The sequence below is a fragment of the Chelonoidis abingdonii genome, chromosome 4 (genome assembly GCF_003597395.2).
Source record: "Chelonoidis abingdonii isolate Lonesome George chromosome 4, CheloAbing_2.0, whole genome shotgun sequence".
In the NCBI taxonomy this organism is placed as follows: Eukaryota; Metazoa; Chordata; order Testudines; family Testudinidae; genus Chelonoidis; species Chelonoidis abingdonii.
Window position 1 is genome coordinate 121,754,245 of NC_133772.1, and position 15,084 is coordinate 121,769,328.

Below are 15,084 nucleotides of genomic sequence, written 5' to 3' on the forward strand. Positions count from 1 at the left end.
TGACAGGAAAAGACCTGTGGCAGGTCTGGCAAGGTTTGAAGCCCAGAATCTTTGGCATAATCCATGAAGAAAGGCCATGGAAGGAGAGGGGCTGAGTGGAACAGGCAAAAGAATACTGAGAGACAAAGACATTCCCCCCCTCCCAAAAAAGCACAAAGCTGTACTAAATTAAACAAGAAAATGATGAAATAAAGGAAAAAAAAAGTCAGCAAACTGGGTCAGCAGGCTACCAGACACCATGACGCTCCATCTCAAGCCACAGGTGGCTGAAAAGGAACTGCAGTGGCAGAGCATCTGCCCCTTTCTATATACTCTCATACCAGAGCAAGAGGATATGTAGGGAGCAGGCATGGAATCTCAGACATTGCTGACAAAAATCTCCTGACATGAAGAAATTTGAAGAAATTCTTTTTCCCTTACAGCAGCTACAGCAGTAAAGTTTAAATTTTTTAAGACAGCTACTAGCGAAAGGTTACTATAAAGGTGGAAGCCTTCAAGCAGGGGTAGAAGTCTCAACACCTTCTTCCTTTCAAGCACATGAAATGACAAATGTACTGGGCTCATAAGCAGAGTATGGCCTCTAGATCTTGATGAGAAGTGCCCCCCCCCCCGCCCATCCTTGTCTTTTGCAACTTCCTTGGTTACCCAGAGTTTTCAGAACCCACAGCAGGGGCACCTTAACTATTTCACTCCAGGCGGTGTCAGGAATAAATCAGTAGGAACACAGCAATTCCATGTGATAAGATGAATGCAAGTAAGTGTGCTCTATCTAAAACTGCAGTTTATTAGATTTAAGCACACACAGACATAAGCAATAGGTTTAGCACGTCCCAGATATTTACTTAATATCTGGAACAGTACTGAGTAATTAACAGCAGGTTCGCAGTTGCCAGTTGCTCACCCAACGGGGAGAAAAGGTGTCAGGAAAAACCTCTCTCAAAATGGCTTCACAGGACTGCTCCAAAGTACACTCTATTATCTAGACTTTTTTTAACTAACTTCTATAAAACACATAGGTCATAATGACCCCTACTAGATCATCACTTTTCCTAACTTTCAATAAACTTTCTAATATCAGAGGCATCCAGACTCAAGGTCTTCCTTCCACCAAGGTTTTCAGTCTCAGCTGTTTATTTTTCTCTCCCCTCCTCGCATTCTGATTAGCAAAACTGCCAGTAGTTTTGATCTTGCTTTTGAAAGCCAGTCTACAAATTAACCCTTAACTATGTGGTGTTCTATTTCATTAATTCATGGTGGCTGAATGCACATAAAATGGCTGCAATTAGCTTGATCAGATTCTGGGGTACACACAACCCTGAAATCCAGGGCAACACCTTGACTATACAGATTACCGTTTGATGTCTGGTAAATTTTTCAAGCCTTGATTTATAAAACTGTAGGGACAGTTCAAGCATGGTCGTGATTTTATGAACAAGGGCTTATCTGCAAAAGGATTGGACTGGGAACACCATCACACTTCAGAAATGCCACCACAGAACTATCACTCACCACTGACACAGGTTGGATATAAAGACAATGACCTACAGGTCAAAGGCTCCCACTATCGATCCCTAGGGCAGAGTTTTTCAAACTGTAGGGCACAATCAACAAGAGGGCAGGGGCAAAACAATTAAAAAAAAAAATTTCAGCCAAACCTTGCAGTAGCTAGGACCCAGAGACAGTCTGAGGAGAGAATGAGCAGCACACTCTACCCCCACCCCTAACCCACAGAAGTTCCTCCCTTCTCAATGCCTGCACTGTGCTCAGCTCCAGGGGAGGTGAAACAGCATGTCCAGCAGGCTTTGGTGCCAACAAGACAGCTCCAGCTTTGTGAAGTAGCACAGTTCTGGAGCTAAACAATGAGAAGAGGGAAACGCATCACCTCAACCCCCATGCCGTTTCCTAGTTCCACTAGTCTTCCACTTCCTTCCGGGAACTTCCTTCCCTGCAACATAATATCTGATCTCCATGAGCCCCATCAGCCTATCCTCACCAACCAGTACCTCCTCACTCCCTGGAACAACCTTACCTCAAGCCCATCAGTCGGTTTTGGGGAGGACTTCATGGCTCCCAGCAAGAAACCACTGGTGAATTTTCAGTCCCACCCAAGTAAAAAAAAAAAAAATAAAATAAAAAAATTTTCAGAACCACTGCCCAAGAGATATCCAAGATCTCCCAAAACTATTATTTTTTGTTTAAAACAACTATGCATGGAGTCCTTGACAGATTAACTTAAACGTAAAGAAATCTCTCTCTCTCTCACAGACACACACACACACACGGGTCTTATATATCACAATGACCTGTCTCTCTGGGTCTTCACAATCTTCTTCAGTCTGCTTTTTAGTTTTGTCAGGTCGCCAAGGCAGCCAATGCCTTGTTTCACGGGAACATTCAATGTCCAGCCAAATTTGCCATTTAGGTAGAGTTTTATCCTTTATTTCTTGATCTTCATCTACATCTTCCTCATCCTCATCTACAAAATAAACAAACTGGCTGGGATGGGCGATGCAGGTTATGTTACACGTATTTAAGGATATGATTTAGTCACAGGGGTTAGGGAAGTAATGGATTCTGTGATTTTACCGGACCTCCATGACTTCGCTTCAGCTGGCAGCAGCAGGGATGGAGCTGGGTCTGTGCACCCCCAACCGGCAACTTCGGCTGGAGCCAGGGATGTACAACCCTGACCCATAGCTTTGCTAGAGCTGGGGCTGTGCTCCCCCCTCACAACTGCAGCGGAAGCTGAGGCTGTGCACCCCCGACCCCTGGCTTCAGCCAGAGTCAGTGCTGTGCATGCCCCTAGCAGCTACAACAGGACCCTGGGCTGTGTCCCCATCCACGCAGCTGTGGCTGAGGCTATGCACCCCACAGCTTTCCATCAGTGCGGCAGAGTCCAAAGTCCACCTGTCTGAAGTAGTTTGTCTCCCTGCCCTCCGTGGCTGAAGCTGTTTCTGTATGCTTCTGCCCCGTGGCTTCAGCCAGGGCTCCAGCTGTCATTCCTTCCCCTTCCCCTTGCAGCTCTCGCCCCACCCCATTCTTTTTAGTAAGAGTCTTGCACAGGTCACAGCTCCGGTGAATTTTTGTTTATTGCCCGCAACCTGTCTATGACTTTTACTAAAAATAACTGTGACAAAATCTTAACCTTACACATTGTATAAGACTGAAGAGCAAACTGTTGGAATTCATATGTGCACCAAGGCAGACTTAATCTGAGTGTAGTAACTGGTAAGGCTCTCCTTCCCCCCCCCCCCTTTTTTTTTTTTTTTCTAAAGGACAATATATTTTCAACTTTACCTCTATCCTGGTGAAGATTTCTGTCTGGGAATAGTCTAACATGCAAAGGCACATGAAAAAAAATACAGTATATTTCCCTCAACCCATGTGACTAAATTCCTTTTTGACATATAGATATTTATGGTAACTCTCAGTGTTCTCAGGCTATGAGTAAAACCAGAAGCATTTATGAGTTAATAAATAGGAGAAAACAAAGAAAAAACTTGTCGAAAACAAATATATGAAAGGGTAAGTTTTACCAAGTTTATTGATGATAATCCAGCCTCCCTTTTCTTGTTGATGCATCCACGTTTTCCAGCCTTTTGCTCCTTTTTCTCCAAACCGAGGCTCTCCACTATCCCAAAATGGTTCAAAGAACTCCACCTATTGTTGAGGCAAGAAACATACTACATATCATTTTCAACATTTTAGCCACATTTAAAAATGACTTAGTGATAGCTTGACACAGATGGACTGCTAATAAAAAAAGGAATAACTAAATTAGCACACAGCAGAAAGAAAGTAATACAGAAATATAGGTAAGTTTTAAAAAAAAGTTTTGAAGGTATACTTTTAACATGGATGAGCAGGCTCGCTGCTGCATATAACATGGGCAATGAGGCTCCTAGAAATCACGTCAATAGTGGAAGCAAGACAGTAGCTGCTCATCATCCACCTCTAGCCATACAAGCACCTGTGAAACATCTGTGTCGGGATAACTGTTCTAGAAATAAATACTAAATGGGTCACTGAGCTATTTCAGTACATTGTTGAATGGGATGCTGAAAACTTATCAGAAATAGTGCATCTAATTTCATATAATTCTGCGTCACAACTCAACGTTCTTATTGTGGTATCAAATCAGTAAGTACAGAAATAGTTATGGGCAGCAGAACACCATATAGCTATACTTAAAGCAGAAATATTATTTTATATATACATATATATATATAAAAAAGAAAAATTCCCCTCTCACCCCTATGGGTGGTATGTGTCTTCCTCAACCCGGGTACTCTACAGATGGCCGGAGTTTGAGGGTTCTGCGAGTATAGCTGTTCTAGCAGCTGCACTCTTCTGGACAGAGAGCTCTGATGTTGTTCCTGGGATCTGTTGGAGCCCACTCACCCAGCTTTAGGAGTCACAGCCAAGTGCTCCTACCACCACTGGGACCACTTTGGCTTCCCTTTCCACATCCTCTCTAGTTCCTCTTTCAGGCCCTGGTACTTCTCCAGCTTCTCATATCCTTCTTCCTGATGTGCTGTCACTTGGCACTATAATCTACACCCACCGCTGTCTTCTGGTCCTGTCTATTACCACGAGTCTGGTTGATTGGCCAGTACCTGCCTGTCCGTCTGGATCTGGAAGTCCCACAGAATCTAGCCTGCTGTTCTCCATAACCTTCTGTGGAAATCTCCCATCTGGTCTTGGGAGGGTCGCCCATATGCTGTCAGATGTTCCCTGTACACAATGCCAGCCACTTGGTTGTGCCGTTCAGTGTATCTGTTCTGCTGCATCTTACAGCCTGCCACTATGTGTTGGACTGGTCTCTGAGGCCTCTCTGCACAGTCTGACACTTGGTCCTCTTAGCGTGGTAGACTCCTGCTTCAATGGATCTGGTGCTCAGTGCTGTTCTGTGCTGCTATGATCAGTGCTCAGTGCTGTCTTTAGTCCAGCTCTTTCCAGCACTGGTAGGATTTCCAATGTCAGCCACCTCAGCTATCTGTCGATGGTACATCCCATGCAGGGTCTTGTCTTGCCATGGCACTTCTTCTGCTTGGTCTTCCTCCCATGTCTGCTGCGCTCAGGCATTCTCTCAGTAGCTCATCTTTGGGGGCCATCTTACTGATGTACTCCTGGATGTTCCGGTTTCGTCCAGGACAGTGGCTTTGACGTCACCAAGCCCTGCCCGCTTCTTTCCGGCTTGGTATATCAGTCTCTGGGTGTTGCGACTGGGGGTGGAAACCTCCGTGCATTGTGAGGAGCTTCCGGGTCTTCACATCGGCAGCTTCATGTCCCCTTTGGCCAGCTCACTATACCGCAGGGTATCTGATGACCGCGGGGCGTAGCTGTTGATAGACGTGGATCTTGTTCTTCCCACTGAGCCTGGCTCTTCAGGACCTGTCTATCCTTTGGTGTACTTGGATGTTGCTGGTCTTCCTTGCCTCCTCATCAATGGTTCCATGTGACTCGTCGGGACCAAGGTACTTGTAGCTGGTCTGTATGTCTGCTATGGTGCCCGCTGGTAGTTCCACCCATCAGTCTTGACTACCTTCCCTCTCTTCACTACCATCCGGCCACACTTCTGCCAGTCCGAATGACATCCGTATCCTCACTGTAGATCCGCGTCAGGTGGATTAGCGAGTCGATGTCTCGTTCATTCTAAGCATACAGCTTGATGTCATCCATGTAGAGAAGGTGGCTGATGGTAGTTCCACTCCTGAACTTGTACCCGTATCCAGTCCTTGTGATTATCTGGCTGAGGGGTTTAAGGCCTATGCAGAACAGCAGCGGGACAGTGGCATCACCTTGGTATATGCCGCACTTGATGGCCACTTGTGCAAGCTACCTTGATTGACTTCCAGTGTTTGTCCTTCCATAGTCCCATTGAGTTCTTGAGGAAGGTCCTTAGTGTTCTGTCGACTTTGTATAGCGCCAGACATTCACAGATCCACGTGTGCGGCATTGATCGTAGGCTTTCCTGTAGTCAATCCAAGTGTGCTCAGATTGGTCTGTCTAGATCTTGAGTCTTGGGCGACTGCTCTATCTATGAGCAACTGGTATTTTTGAGCCTCTGGTGTTGTTCCCCAATGCCCTTCTGAGCTGTGCTCATGTACTGGCCCATATGGTCGTACTTGGCGGCTATGATGCCTGATAGGACTTTCCATGTTGTGGGGAGGCAGGTTTTGGTCGTAGTTGGACGGTTATGTTCCCTTGCAGGGGTCTTTCATGATCAGCACTGTCCTTCCTTGTGTTAGCCAGTTTGGGTGGGAGCCTGCTGCCTAGCAGCTGGTTCATCTGTGCTGCTAGGCGTTCATGCACTGCTGTTAGTTCTTTGTAGCCAGTAGGGTGGATCATGTCTGGTCCAGGTGCTGTCCAGCTCTTCATGTTCTTGACCCGCTGCTGAATGTCTTCTACTGTGATGGTGACTGGTTTCTGTTCTGGGAGTGCTGTGCTCTGTTCTCAGGTCCTGCAGCCACTTTGCACTGGTGTTATGATCTTCTCTTTCTCCATGTTCTCCAGTACTGTCAGTTCTGCTGCTGGCTCCTGCTGTTATTGTGGTTTGCCACTGCAGTTGGGAGTCACCTTGGAGTTCTTTGAGAACAGGGCATTTACTTTTTTGGCTCTGCTTCTCTAGTGTATCTCCTTAGCTCATAGCCAGTGCTTTGTTTAGCAGTCTCTAGGGCTTCAAGATGGAGTCAGGCCCTTTATTTTTTCAGTAGCCGAGTCTATCCTTAATCTCTACACCCTTCTGTAGTTCCACCAGCTGACTAACTTCTCTCCGAGTCGCCTTGATCTTATCCTCCAACCTCATTTTCCAGGGGTGGTTACATACTGTTGTTCTTCTTGATCGTGTAGCAACATCTCCAGGATTACAGGGCTGTAGCGTATACCAGTTCATTGGTCTGAGTTATGGTGATAGTAGGGATTGTCATGAGGGCTCTATTGGCATCTCTAACATACTATGAATGGTACTTCCCACTGAGCCTTGGTAACGGTCCGGAGACTGACTGTAGCTAGTTTCTCCTGATCTTATATGCCTCATATCAGCTGCTGTGCTCTGCAATGGCGGGGTACAGGGAAGTTTCAGCTTCAGGTGTGGGCTGCACATCCACTTGTTCTTCCAGGTCTTCTTGGTCTGGATGTAATGTGGAGTTGGTCTATCTCAAGCTGTGAGAGCAGCTTCCTCTTTACTATGTTGAAGCGTTGGGTAACTAGCTGTTTCTCAGTAAGTGTGGGATAGGTCTTTTGTACATCCATAGTCCCCTCATTCCGTTTCATATATCCCTCTCATTAGGTCTACTGTTGTAGTAGCATTCCATCAATTCCAGGTCTCTTGTCGCGTCCATGAATGGTTGTTCCAGTAGCCCACTTATCATCAGATGTCCTGGTTCCTCAACATCTGGCGCGGACCTTGTTAATCCGGGCGCCGTCCGACGCCACATGGACTCTCCTAGTTCGTGTCGCTCTCATATTTGAGGTAGGCAGGTGAAGTGTTAGGGGGTCTTTTGCCCAAGGACCCCTACTGGAAAGTTGGGTACCCACCGGGATTTGAACCCCAGTCTCTCATATCAAAGGGCGGTCTCCCGTATCAAAGGGTGGCGCTCTTAATCACTACGCTATCCAGTCGCTGTATATATAAAATATATGGCAGATGAGAAGCCTGAATATGTTCTACAAGATATGACATGGTAAGATGAAGAAGAAATTGAACAAGGTATTAGAATGGACAGTCAGACTTTAATGTACACTAGGAAAAATTTTACAAAAAATTCCCATCATTGCTAACACTCTACTGGTATAGTAAAGGTGCAAATCCAAGTACGAATAAGCCATTGGTGTTTTAATAAACCATGTCAGCTGGCATGATTAAAGGACAGTGCTTAAAACATGAGCGGCAGTCTGCCTAAACTAGGGCTCCTAAGGTGCTAACACCATATGAGCTAAATTGGCGTTAGCAAAGGTGGGAATAAAAAATAAATAAAAATAAAAAAAATCCCCAGTACAGACAAAACTTTAGAAATGAGGCAGAGTCCATCCTTTCCCAGGTTTTTGTCTGACAGCAGGATGTGAATATGTACAGTGTTGTATGTAAGTTGTTTGTTTTGTTTTAGGTCTTCACTGTGTAATTTTGTATTGCATACACAGGGATGTGCAGCTGCGTGCATTTTATAAATTTAAAATAATTAAGCTTATGATTTCACATCTCAATACAATAGATGTCGCTTTTCTTTACTACATGGCACAGAAAGCCATAAATGATTTAGTTTACAGAGATGGAGAAAACTGATGACATTTTCAAACAAACAGGAGAAATATTAAGTGACATTTCATCACCCACACCAAATAGCTTTTCAATATGAAAAGTGCAAAAGAGCATACAATTTTTCACCTGGGAAAACAGCCTCGTATTTAGGTTTTTATTAATTATTAATTAATTTTTATTATTAAAATAGAACCAAAAGTGATTTATTTTTTCTGAACCTCTCAAAACCATGATTTATTTTTGGCGGCAGTGAATCTATTTCTGTACAGCTCCTAATAGTGCATATACTAACTTTGTGAGAGTGTACTTCTTCTTAAAATAGATATACAATTTGTAATAATAGTTTGTGCACGTTCTTGATACAACCTGCCGATACATTTGTTAAACAACAAAAAGGGAGCAGAGATGAAAAAGTTCTACTGTGACAGAGTGGACTTGGTCCGGAGACCCCCTGCTGGAGGTCTTGCAGCCCGCGCTACACCCTGGCCCAGTAAAGGGCAGTAGAGAGGTCCTCCAACCAGCCTAGAGTGGCTGTGTGGGAAGCAGCCAATCAGGGCCCAACAGGCTAGTCTAAGAGGAGTTGCAAGGCCAGAGTGAGATCAGTTCCTTAATGGAGCTGGTGGAGTGTGGCTAGTGTGCCTGGCTGGCTGGCTGCTGAGGGAGCTACAGGACCCAGACAGAGCACTGCTGGCAGAGGCCAGGGGGAATACAAAGGAGTTCTGGGCTGCTAGGACTCAACCAGAACAAGGCCCCGAGGTAAAGGTGAAGAATGCGCTGGAGCCACGGAGAAGTAGCCCAGGGAATTGTAGCTGCAACACAGTTTATTTAAAAGGGAGGTGGGCAGATGGTTGCTATCTTTAGCGTCCCCGGGCTGGGACGCAGAGTTGAGGGCAGGCCCGGGTCCCCCTTACCAGCCACTGGGAAAGTGGTCTGGACTTTGAAACATCCTAGAAGGGGAATTGAACTCTCTTAGTAGGCCAGCTAAGAGTTGGGGCCAGAAAGACCTAGAGAGGTGAAGACTCTCCAGAAAGGGAGCCCTGGGGGATGTGGCCCCACATCAGAGCCAGGACTGCTTGAAGAGCAGGACCAATTCAAAGGAGCCCAGAAGGGCATGAGAGACATTTCAAACCAGGATCCTGCAATACGAGCGACGGCTGCAGATAAAGGGACCTTACAAGGAGTGCTGTGATAGGCCCCCATTGGACTTATATCCCTGACATCTCTCACACACAGACTGTGACTTGGCCAGAGGTGTGCGTGTGCCTCATGTGCCCTATGCTTCCTCATGCTCCCATATGAGGCCATGAAGGGTGAAATGGCAACTCCTCTCCCTAAGTTCCCTCAGAAGTTGAAGCCCATGGTAGCTGGGGACTCCAAAAAGCAGGGATGCAGAGTGGGTTGTAGGACCCCAACTGACATCATCATCTCAAAGAAGCACAGATTTACTGCAGGATAAGTATCCATTCTCCTCCTCCTTCAAGCAAATGGCAGTGTCGACCATATTGTAAATAACTGACAAACAGCGCCTTCCATGGATGGCGAGAGTGTGGACTAGTGGCTGAATCAAACTGTGACTGGAGTACTGCTCTCCCATGTCAAGGGCACAGTAATTCACGAAAATTAGTGGGTTACTCCAGGGTGTAGTCTCACAAATCTCAGAATGTTTCTGAAGCAGGTGATAGATATAGTCTGGTCTCTGGTTTAGTATGCCTTAATGTTCAAAGGGGGACCCTCACCGGCCAGCTGATAGCAGGTGAAAAATGCATTACACAATCCACTTGTGATGAGATGGCTTGGCCTTTGGATGGTCCATAAATAGCCACAAAGAGACACAGAGACAGCTAAAATGGCTTGATCCTATTAAGGTACCATAGGAAAACTCTGGATACATCCAAGGTATGCAGTTTCTTCTCTCCTGGCATCGGGATCAGCTTTAAGGAAAAAACTGACAAGGTTTCTTACTGGTTCAGGTGAAAGTCCAAGAAAATCTTAGAGATGAACTTGAGGTTTGGTCTCAACACCACTTTGTCTTTAATAAAAGGAAGTGTAAGGCGATCCATCCATAAGAGTTCAGAGCTCACCGACCCTCTGAGCTTGGGTGATGGCCACCAGAAGGAAAGAGTCTTGATGGTAAGTTGTGGAACATTTTGACAGTGGTACAAAAGGGGTCTCCATGAGTTTAACGAGGATGATACTGAAGTCCCACGAGGGTTTCAGATCTCTAACTCGAGGATAAATGTGAAGGAAGTTCTTGAGAAACTTCAATATCATTTGGTGTGACAAGATTGAGTGTGACTGTAGTGGTATGCAACATGCAGATATTGCTGGGACATGGATTCACCTGTTCCAGGAGTAGTATATAATCTAAGACCTTTGGTACTGGTGCCTTTAGTGGGTCCAGAATTTTTTGGCTGCCCATGTACAAAATCTTTTCCACTTTTAGGACAATTTTTCCATTTCCTGGTGGAGGACTTCCTACTTTGTATGAGAGTTTGTTTAACCTGAAGGGAACAATCTCTGTCAGTAGTGCTCAACCAACCAACATCCAAGCTGTCAGATGAAACATCTGCAAGTCTAGGTACAAGATCTGATGCTGGTTCTAAGATATGATGTTTGCGTGAATGGTACCAATGTTCATTGCCGTAAGAGTGCACATTCCCTGTTGGATATGCGTTTCAGAAAGTTCCACAAGCTCACAGCACTATGGCTGCCTTTCCCAACCAGGGGAGAATGCAGGGACAACCCTGAAGAAGTGCCAAATAAATAGTGAATCAATTTTTAATTTTAACTAACATCTTTAAATCAGCAAATATTTTTCTGTCAGTGTGAAGTTCCAACGTAAACAGATCATGCAATGAGACAGAGTGAAAAACAGTTCTAAATAGACATTGCTACCTGTCCTCTTGTTGGCAGATCTTTTACGCTGTCAGGTTTAAAGAAGGTGAAATCAGCCAGGGCTTGGAACAAAGACACAGCTTTCTCAGAATGACCCGCCTGTCTAAGAAAATGGCACTGCTGAAGAAAGACAGCTGGAAAGCAAAGGGGACAAAATCATAATACTTTAAAGTAATATTTAGTTCCCCAATATTGGATAGTAACACAAAGATAAAGAGACATATCTCCTCCACTACCCAGTGCTGTGGAGACTCATTACGTTGGAACAACAAAACGACCTTCCGAAAAATTATTAAAATTGTTACTGGCATGTCCAAGATTTATGTCAAGGCCTACGTTCCCTGTAAGCTGCACGGCTGCGCAGCAGCCTATTTAGCACTGTGCAAGTGCTCAGGGAACCTGACCGGGGACCTGCCGCAGCCGGGGGAGGGGCACCCCTCCCCTGCTGCTAACCTAGGCCCACCTCCAACCTGCCACAGCCTTGGCGGCCCCAACTATGCAGCAGCCCGGATCTGCCATGGCCGTGTCAGGGGGCAGCCTGGCCCTGGTGGGGGCACCCCTCTCAGAACCCAGCCCCTGCCTGCACCTGTCACAGCTGGGGTGCCCGTCCCTGAACCCAGCCTCAGTGGGACCTGCAGGGGCTGGGAGAGTGGCGCCTATCCTACGGCGCCCAGCCCTAGAGCCACCGCAGCAGGGAGAGGCACCTGTCCCCCTCATCCCAGGTGCTGCTGTGGGGAGACCGCTCTGTGGGGAGTCCTCGCCAATTTAGTCCAGGTGGATGTGGTCCACTCCCAATAATTGAGGAGGAGGTGTCAATATCAAGAGAGGGAAAATTGCTTTTGTAGTGAGCCAGCCACTCCCAGTCCCTATTCAAGCCCAAATTGATGGTGTTAAGTTTGCAAATGAATTGTAGCTCTGCAGTTTCTCTTTGAAGTCTGTTTCTGAAGTTTTTTTGTGGAAGAATGGCTACTTTTAAATGTGTTACTGAGTGTCCAGGGAGACTGAAGTGTTCTCCTACTGGCTTTTGTATGTTACCATTCCTGATTTCTGATTTGTGTCCATTTATCCTTTTAGGTAGAGACTGTCAGGTTTAGCCAATGTACATGGCAGAAGGGCATTGACACTTCCTCATCAATTATTGGGAGTGGACCACATGCACCCTGACTAAATTGGCCTTCAACATTGGTTCTCCACTTGTAAGGTAACTCCCTTCTCTTCATGTGCCAATATATATTTATCCATGTATCTGTAATTTTCACTCCATGCATCTGAAGAAATAGTTTTTTTACCCAAGAAAGCTTATGCCCAAATAAATGTTAGTCTTTAAGGTGCCACCAGATTCCCCATTGTTTTTATTTTCATGCAGCTAGCAATACATTTGATTAAACACTAGATGGCATAATTCACCAGGTTTTTTAATCCGTTCATTTATCCGTACTCGTCAAAGGCTGAAGATAGGAGACTGACATACATCTTTAGTACCCACTATCTTCATAACAGGATTATGTCACCTGTAAATGCGTTTATCATGACTGACAATTTGGTAATTTTTCTACCAAGTAAAGGGACACTGTCAGGTCAAATTTAACCCAAGATTTAGGTTTGGTTAAAAGAAGCATTCACAAAACCTGAAACTCTCAGAAATGTTTCCATTAGTATTATTTTAATTCTGATGTCAAAACCATTATCCTAAAATGTTTTCAACCCAACTATAACAGCATCATGCTAGTGCACGTGAACCAGAAAATGAAAATGACCAGACACAAAAGTGAAATTGAGTCTATTTTCATTTCAATCAGAGGAATATCAATAAACAAAGAAGTTTGTTTCTTTGAAAAAAAATCTGATTATTGTCCATTTAACACAAGGTATTTGCAAACTTTTTTCCCCAAAGAAAGTGGCAAACATTGAAAATAACTTAAAGGTGTTTGGTAAGAAAAAGAATTTACAGATTAAGAAATGAGGATCAATAAGGATATCCATACTCAGAGAAACACCCCTTACTGTGATGGCTGTACGATGTGGTTAAAATGTCAGAAATTGTAGATGTAAGAAGCTATTATCATGTGGTCCAACATCTATCTGCCAGTGCAGGATTTGTTCCTATAGTATATTTCCCAGTGCTCTGTCCAGCCCAGCTTAAATGAACACGCAATGTAGAAGCACTCTAAACCAATTGGTAATCCAGCACTTTAAGTCTTTAAATCAATAGAGTATACATTTTATTCCTATATTGTCAGAGTTTTGAATTCAACTTCCTTAGAGGGGATTCTCAGGACAAAAAAACAGACTTCCCATTATCCTTTCCCCAATAATTAGGAGTAGGGCTATCAACCGATTACAAAAATTATTTGTGATTAATTATACTGTTAAACAATAGAAAAAACGGTTACATACCTTTTCGTAACTGTTGTTCTTCGAGATGTGTTGTTCATGTCCGTTACACATTAGTGTGCGCGTGCCGCGTGCACAGACACTGGAAACTTTTTCCCTTAGCGGCTCCCGTCGGGCTGGCAGGGGAGCCCCCGCCAGAGCAGCACCTCATACTGGTGCATATATACCCCTGCCGACCCGACCGACCCTTCCTCAGTTCCTTCTTGCCGGTGACTCTGCCAGAGGGGCAAGAGGGTGGGAAATGTAATGGATGTGAACAACACATCTCAAAGAACAACAGTTACGAAAAGGTTTTTCCTTCTTTGAGTGATTGTTCACGTCCATTACCACATTAGGTGACGCACAAGCTTACCACAGGAGGTGGATAGGAGTCATGGAACAATTGAGTGAAGCACAGCCCTGCCGACTGCCGCGTACCCTCTGGCCTGTTGATGGACTGCATAGTGGGCTGTGACTGTGTACACCGACGACCAGGTGGCTGCTCTACAGATCTCCTAGAGCGGAACCTGTGCCAGAAAAGTTGTCGAGGATGCTTGAGCCCTAGTCAAGTGGGCCGTGATTGCCAGGGCTGGCACCTTGGCGAGCTCACAGCATGCACAGATACAATGCACGATGAAATCTGTTGTGCTGAGACTGGAAGCCCTTTTATTCCTTCCGCAATGACAGCGAACAACTGCGTTGACTTGCGGAAAGGTCTAGTTTTCTCCAGATAGAACGCCAGGGCCCGATGAACATCTAGAGTATGCAGGCTATGGCGACTCGGGTCCGTGTGTGGTTTGGGAAAGAACACTGGCAAACAAATGTCCTGTCCCATATGAAATTGCCAAATTACTTTAGGGAGGAATTTAGGGTGTGGCCTAAGTTGCACCTTGTTCTTATAAAAAACTGTATAAGGGGGCTCCGAAGTGAGGACCCTCAGTTCTGACACCTTCCTTGCAGATGTAATGGCCACCAAAGACACTACCTTCCAGGAGAGGTGAGTGAAAGCGCAAGAGGCTAGGGGCTCAAAAGGGAGGTCTCATGAGTTTGGTCAGGACCAGGTTAAAGTTCCAGGGAGGGACCAGTGGGCGAGAGTAAAGAAACACACTCTCACCGGGATATCATCGGGTTAGAAAACACCGAATGCCCAGACTCCCCCGAATGGAAAGCTTAACTTGCAGCCAGATGTACTCTAATTGAGAAGGGGGAGAGACCTTGATGTTTGAGGTGCAGTAGGTATTCCAGTATGACTGGAACAGAGGCCTGTAGAGGCTGTATGTGCTTTGGTTCACACCAGCATGAGAATCTCTTCAACTTAGCGAGGTATGTTGCCCTAATGGAAGGCTTCCTACTACTGAGGAGAATTTGTCGTACCTGAAGGGAGCACTGACTCTCCACAGCATTCAACCACACAGTTTCCATGCCATTAGATATAGCGATAGCAGGTTTGAGTGGAGCAGGCACCTGCGGTCCTGCATGATGAGGCAGGGGCAGGGGCAGGGCAGGGGCAGGGCAATCGGGGTGGCCACTGACAGTTCCAGCAAAGTCGTAAACCG

At 45.5% G+C, this 15,084-nt stretch overlaps 1 protein-coding gene across 5 annotated transcripts in view; it reads right to left on the reverse strand.

Annotated features, from left to right (window-relative positions):
- Positions 1–15,084, reverse strand: part of NRDE2 (NRDE-2, necessary for RNA interference, domain containing) — a 70,275-nt gene that overhangs the window by 16,846 nt on the left and 38,345 nt on the right. For all 5 annotated transcript variants that reach the window (XR_012655828.1, XM_075065633.1, XM_032784421.2 and 2 more), the window contains 3 exons: positions 11,156–11,289; positions 3,537–3,660; positions 2,304–2,476 (listed from right to left, as the gene is read on the reverse strand). Coding sequence is in view for 4 of the 5 variants with exons in the window: in XM_075065633.1 (XP_074921734.1) it covers positions 2,304–2,476; positions 3,537–3,660; positions 11,156–11,289 (431 nt within the window). In the remaining variant the exon portion in view is untranslated. The remainder of the gene's footprint in view (positions 1–2,303; positions 2,477–3,536; positions 3,661–11,155; positions 11,290–15,084) is intronic.